Raw genomic sequence first — 6,168 nt, 5'->3', positions numbered from 1 at the left:
GGCGCGGGCCCGGCGCGGGGCTCCGGGCCGGCAGGGGCCGGTCGGGGGAGTCAGGGGCCCTTGGCGGCCGCCGGATTTGAGCTGAGAGCTGGCGACGGTCCTGCGCCGGGGTTGCAGGTGACGCGCGAGAGGTACCAGACCCGCGGGCGGGGGCGCGGGCGGGGGCTCAGGCCGGGCTGGTGAGGTGGGACGCGGTCGCAGAAGTTGGAAGGGAAGGGGGATCGGGGGTGGGGTACAGCCCCTCCATCCACCCGGCGGTCCCTCCAGGCGCAGGGCAGCCACTGCCCACCGCACACTGCGCTGCTCCAGACCCACTGTGCGTGTGACAGCGGCTGATCTGTCCCTGGGCAGCGCGACCGCCCCGGCCCCTCTGTGACCCTGCTCTGTCGGGCTGGGGACAGCCACACCAGGTGGGAGGGCGAGCACCAAGGCGGGAAAAGGCGAGGGCACCCCTGTGGACCGGGTCTGCGTATCTGCGCTCAGCTGGGGGTTGGGGGGAAAGGGGAAACATCTTGGGACTTCGCAGCCTTCCTGTATGAGGCAGCTTAGGTTGGGCCAGATGCGCCCTAGGAGGGAACTTTTTTCCTTGTGTTTCAGGTGCCAGGATGTGCAGTTACTGGGAAGGTCTTCTGAACATTGCCAAGCTGAGGGCAGCCTTGGGCAGGCAAGGGGTGTTGTGGTCAGACCCTTGGTGCTCAGGACCACCCTACTGGCCTCTTGAGGGCCACCCCTGGGAACTTTCTTAAGGAAGATGGTGCCAGATTTGGCTTTTCTGCGCATTTCTACCACTTAAACAAGGCCACTAAAAGAGTTGGGATGCCAAGGACCCACTTGTGGTGCCCAACAACATGCCCCTCCCAGAGGTGGGGGCACCTGGCAGAGCCGGGGCCCATATGCCAGGCCTGCTTTCTCTGCTGGGGGTTCTCAATCCGCTGTGAAAACCTGCTGGTGGTGGAGCAGTCTCCTGGCATGCAGGGTGGCAGGATGCCCCAGCAGGCCGGGTCTCCTCTCCCAGACGGTGGGGGTGGACGGCTGGAACTGGAGCAGCCTGAGGGAGAGGCAGGATTAGTTGAGGCCTCGAATGGAATTGGACTTGCTTTTGGAGGGACCCTGTCCTAAATGTCACTGTGGTGTACTGAGTGTCACACCAGCACGCATAGGAGGGCCACATTCTGGTGACAGTGAGGCTGTGCATAGCCTTGGGGTTGAGAACCAGTGGAGCTGATTGGCTGCCACAGGGCAATGACTTGCTGTGGTTGACCTTTCAGTGAGCCCCAGTGTTCTCAGCCAACCCAAGAGGGCACTTTTGCACGGGGAGGAACAGGAATCCTGAGGTCAGGAAGGGCTCCAGTGCCATCCCCCAACACAGCCTGGCCCTCCGGAGACGTGATGAGGGCTGCCTCTGGACGTACACCCGGGCTGCCTGGGGAGCTGGCCTGGCCTGGCCCTGCCCTGCCACAGACTGGATGTGTGTGTTTGCATATGTGTGGGAGCTGGGCCTCTCCCTACCTCAACACAGTTCTCATCATTGTTTACAAAGTACAGTTTAGGGGTGCCTGGGTGGCTCAGTCTGTTAAGCATCCGACTTTGGCTCAGGTCATGATCTCATTGGTCATGGGTTCGAGCCCCGCATTGGGCTCTGTGCTGACAGCTAGCTCAGAGCCCAGAGCCTGTGTTCAGATTCTGTGTCTCCCTCTCTCTCTCTGACCTTCCCCTGCTCATGCTTTCTCTCTCTCTCTCTCTCTCTCTCTCAAAAATAAATAAAAGCATTAATTTTTTTTCAAAGTACAGTTTAAAGCTTGAAAGTAAACTTTTCAGCAACTCCAAGGTTTGCTTAGTGATTTGAAGCACTTCTGGCAACTTTTCGGGGATCTGGGATTTTGTCTATCTGGAACAACCAGGAGGAAAGTTCTGTCCTTTTCCCCACCCTAGGAGCACAGGTGCTACCTGAGGCCCCTCCAAGCTTCAAAAGAGCACTCATCAGCTTCCTCACCCAGCAGCAGACCAGGGACAGGTCCCTGGCAATGGCTTCTGAACAGCTGTTTCCTGAAAACAGACACAGGAGACTACCGGTGTACAAAGTCTGGGAGCGCCAGGCCTCCTTCCCTTTGGTCGGTGAGAAAGCACATGACCCTGGGAGGTGTGCGCTCATCCTCTGATGGCACCTGGCTTTGCCTTCTGCTGGCCAGCGTCACTGGCTTGGGAGATGATCCTGTGCTGGGCTCAGCCCCCAGGGGTACGCCCAGCCCTTCTGAGCACAGGTGGGGACTGTGGGTGGGGAGAGCAGACCCCTCAAGTCTGGTGCTGATTGCCCATAACGCCAACCCTCCCACCCAGGACACAACACAGTCAGCATTTGCATTCCAGACTATACCCTGTGTGCCCATTTGCTTAGCCTTGTCTAGAACGGGCTGCCATGAGGTGCGCAGTGAGCTCAGGCAGGAGCATCGGTAGGAGCCGGACAGGTAGGGCTGGGGTTTTGGAGTGAGGAGTCCCCTGCCACTGCCTGGCCTGTCCATTCGTACCCTATCCTGTTCCACCTCCTGCCCAGTTCTGGTTACTACCCCCAACCCCCCCAGGTTGTGCTCTCAAGGTGGCATTGCCTCCCGGTGGCTTCCTTGCTCCTTGTACTCAGGACTTCATGTCGCCTGTGGTCTGCCCCAAAGAAGTGGAGAACACCAGGCCCAGCTCAAGGGCCACTCTGGAAGGCTGTCCATCCCATATTGCCAACCCCCAAACTCAGCACAAAGACCCCCAGCATCTAGGATGCCCCCATCTCCTATTCCCCACACCTGTGGTTGCACCGAGCACCTGGGTTCTGACCACCGCACAGAGCTCCAGTCTTGGCCACTGTGCTCAGAGATGCGACGTGCAGCCCACCGCAGGACCAGGACTGTGAGCTAGACATCACTCTGCCCCAATTCTGAGGCCGCAGGTGCGCAGCTGAGGCTTCGCATCCAGCTGAGGGGCCGTGGGAAGCCTGGGCAGCCACACCTTCGTGGGGCCTACAAAGCTCCTCTGAGCAAAGCTGCTTCCTTGGTCCTGGCCGACCAGGAGTCCGGGGACCTGACCCCACAGGCTCTCAGTAAACCTGACAGGCAGGTCTGGCATGTCCTTGAGTCCTCATGTCCAGGAGTCACCCCAGATGGGGTGGCAGTTCCTGCTACTGGTGAGGATCGGGCCAGAAGAGAAGAACCAGACAACAGAGAGGTCCACACAGGAACCCAGGCCAGAGCTGAGGCTGCTGCAGGCCTCATACTGTCCAACTTTCAGCCCGGGCCTGGGCTGCTAAGGAGAGCCCCTGAGAGTGGGAGGGCACAGCAGCCGAAAATGTGAGGTCCTACAAGTCCCAACTGACCACTGGTCCCTGGGAGACACCCTTCTCAAGAGCCCTGGTTGTGGCCAGCCCTGGGTAGCTTGGGGGTGCTGCCCAGTGACCCCAGCCAGTCTCAGCTTTGGTCCCCACAGACACTGACCGGTGCAAGCTCAGGACACACTCGAGCCATTCAGGGCAGTTTATTGAGGTTTTGGGGTCAGGGTAGGGGAGGCAGCACACCGTGTATGTGCCACATGTGATGAAGGATACCTCCCACAGCTGGGCAGTGTCCACGCAGCTCCTGTTCCCAGCAAGGAGCGTGCTCTTTGGGGCCTGGCAAATTCTGAGCTGGTCACGCCCCTGTGTCTCGGCAGACTCGGCAAGGACTGGGGCAAGCGTCCTCAGCCCCCCTCTGCCCCCAGAGCAGAGACCCCAGGGCTGTGTCACGCCCAGAACACCAGGGCTTCCCAGCGCACGGGCGAATGAGCCCTCTGGGACCCCTGCTGCCACTTTCTCCAAGTCTGGCCAGCCTTGGCGCCCTCGCTCGTGTCACTGGAGCCCAGGGTTGGGGTGGCAATGGACGTCCATTCAGGGGCAAGAGCTGCTACCTCCAGGAGTTCTGCCTCATGGGGACAACTGTGGGGAGGACACAGGCTGAGGGACTGAAGAGGCCACAGAAGAACCCTGACCCACCCAGAGTTGGGGGGATAGACATACTCTCCGGGCTCAGGCTGGACACTAGAGCAGGACTCTGGGAGGTTCTTGTGAAAGGCTCTTCTCTGGCCAGAGGCAGAAGATCCTACAGGAAGAGCAGGTCAGCTTAGGGCTGGGCCAGGCCTCCCCCCACCCCTGGCCTCTCTCCAGAACCACTCTGACCTGTGTGCTGGGGGGGCCCCCGTCTGGCCGTGGGGGTGGTGGCAGGGCAGCCCCCGTCTGCTGGATGAACTGCTGCAGGTTACACTGGCGAAGCTCCCGGTTCAGCTCCTCTAGCTCCTGGGCCTGGGCCTGGGGCACAGAGGGTCCTCAGGGAACACAGCCACAGGGCTCCATGGCCTAGTGCTCCCCCAAGTCAGACCCTGACACCCCCAATCTGCCCACACTGGAGAAGTCAGCAGGGGCTCAGGGGTCTGGGGAGCTTACCTGCAGAGCACGCTCAGCAGCCTCCAGAGCCCTGCTGACCAGGGCCAGGCTGCCTTGCACCTCTGCACTCTGTCGCTCCTGGGCAGCCAGGTCCTGGCGCAGACGTTCGGTTGCAGAGGCTGTGGGTGAGGGGGACCCAGGGGCCTCTGCGGCCAGATGTAGTTCAGCCTCCAGGGCACGGGCCTGGGCGTCCAGGGCCTGCAGCCGGGCCGCATGCTCGGCAGTGGCAGCGCTCAGGGCTTGCAGGCGTGCCTGCCCCTCACGCTCCCGCACCTGCTCCCGCCGGAGCTCCTGCTCCCAGAAGGCCTCCTGACCCAGCTCCAATGCGTTCCTCCGCACCCTTAGCTCCAGGCCCTGCAGGTCTGCACAGGAGCCTGGCATTGGTGCTATGGGGGCCACTGGCTCCGGCAGCGCAGGGATGGGGGCCAGCCCAGGGCAGCCAAGGCTGAAGGTCAGTGCTTTGTGGGGCTCATGGCCCAGGGCTGGTCGTGGCTTTGGGGGGAGGCTGGCCCGGACTGGGCAGCGTTCGGGAGGTGGGCAGCTGTCTGAGGACGGCCTTCCAGCGAGGCTGGGCCCTGTCCGCCTCAGGACAAACTGGACATCACTGGCAAACTGTCCACAAGTAGCCTGGGCACCCACTGGACACTCCTGGGGCAGCAGCTGCCGTTCCTTCTCCCTGAGACGCTGCACGAGCACAAAGCGGCCCGTCTGGCCTGGGGTAGGAGGAGAGGGGTCAGCCTAGATCCTCCCCCACCCTCCATCCACCTGGCTTGAGAAGTTGGGGGAGAGCAACCGGTCCCACCCCCCACCCCCCACCTTGAGGGAAATGGGCCATAGGAGCAAGCCCAACCTCAGGTGCACCTGTTGGGCCATCAGAGCCCGGAAGGACTCACCTATTGCTTGGGCTAGCGCGATGACCACTTCCTGACAGGTGGTCTGCTCTGAGACACCACAGACCACGCGCTGTATGCCATCCACCCACACCTTCAGCTCCATGGCGGCTAGCCCCGAGAGCATCCCTGTCCTGCACGCTGAATGAAAGCCACAGGGTCAGGTCCGGCCTGGCCCTCCTCTCTGTCCCCAGAACTAGCTCAGGGCTACTGTCCTGACGTCAGCCCTGCTCTCCCGTACCCAGCCCCACCCGTAGGCCACACATTCTTGGGGTGGGAGTAGTCAAGACCGCCCCCCCCCTTCCCGCAGAGGGAACCAATCTGCCCTCCAGAAGAACTTTGAGGCTCCTCCGCTGCCCAGCCTCCTCTCGCCTAGCCCCAATCCCGGAACCAGGCCAATCATTAACCAGATCCAGGACTTCCTGCCTCCCCAGTCACCAGGCTCTAAGGGCACTGCCCCTCCCACGGGACGCCGTCCTCAGGCACCCAAGGGCGCCTTCACGAAAACACGGCTTCCCGCTGCCATGGGAACGTCCCCTCGCCCCAGACACAGACCTCGTCTGGGCGGTCCCCGCCGGCGCGGGCAGCCTCCTTCCCGCTCCCGCCAGCCGCCGCGCTTGCCGTCTCTGCGACGGGGGCCGTTGCAGGTGCGGCGGGCCCCCCCACAGCGGCCCAGCCCGCGCTCCTCCGTCGGAGTTGCCGCCCGGGACCATGCCCCGCACTCAGGAGGATCTGGGGCCCTGCGCTTCTTACCTGGGCGCTCGCCGGCCTCCCGGATCCAGGATCGAACTGGCTACTTTCCGGCGCCCGGCGCCCGCCGCC

The 6,168-nt window shown here is 62.5% G+C and overlaps 1 protein-coding gene across 2 annotated transcripts; it reads right to left on the bottom strand.

Moving 5' to 3' along the window:
- Positions 1-3,492: 3,492 nt before the first annotated feature.
- Positions 3,493-6,168, bottom strand: RASSF7 (Ras association domain family member 7). Of its 2 annotated transcripts, XM_029956919.1 has the most exons (6): positions 6,100-6,168; positions 5,350-5,487; positions 4,457-5,169; positions 4,193-4,321; positions 4,034-4,115; positions 3,493-3,952 (listed from the first exon to the last, which is right to left on the bottom strand). In XM_029956919.1, the coding sequence occupies exons 2-6, from the start codon at positions 5,471-5,473 to the stop codon at positions 3,921-3,923; spliced, it is 1,080 nt and encodes a 359-aa protein (XP_029812779.1). In that variant the 5' UTR covers positions 5,474-5,487; positions 6,100-6,168; the 3' UTR covers positions 3,493-3,920. The 2 variants fall into 2 exon arrangements, with proteins under 2 accessions (XP_029812779.1, XP_029812778.1); XM_029956918.1 differs by having other exon boundaries at positions 3,493-4,115.

Source organism: Suricata suricatta, chromosome 11, assembly GCF_006229205.1.
Source record: "Suricata suricatta isolate VVHF042 chromosome 11, meerkat_22Aug2017_6uvM2_HiC, whole genome shotgun sequence".
Lineage (NCBI taxonomy): Eukaryota > Metazoa > Chordata > Mammalia > Carnivora > Herpestidae > Suricata > Suricata suricatta.
Note: the sequence above shows the minus strand (reverse complement) of the source record. Positions and strands in the feature narration are given on the sequence as shown.

Bases quoted from the DNA above. Each gene is read 5' to 3' on its own strand.
- RASSF7 (XM_029956918.1), bottom strand. From the start codon at position 5,473: ATGCTCTCGGGGCTAGCCGCCATGGAGCTGAAGGTGTGGGTGGATGGC. The intron at 5,170-5,349 runs GTGAGTCCTTCC...CTCCTACCCCAG, and splicing joins CGCGCTAGCCCAAGCAATAG to GCCAGACGGGCCGCTTTGTG. The intron at 4,322-4,456 runs GTAAGCTCCCCA...TCTGTGCCCCAG, and splicing joins CTGCTGAGCGTGCTCTGCAG to GCCCAGGCCCAGGAGCTAGA.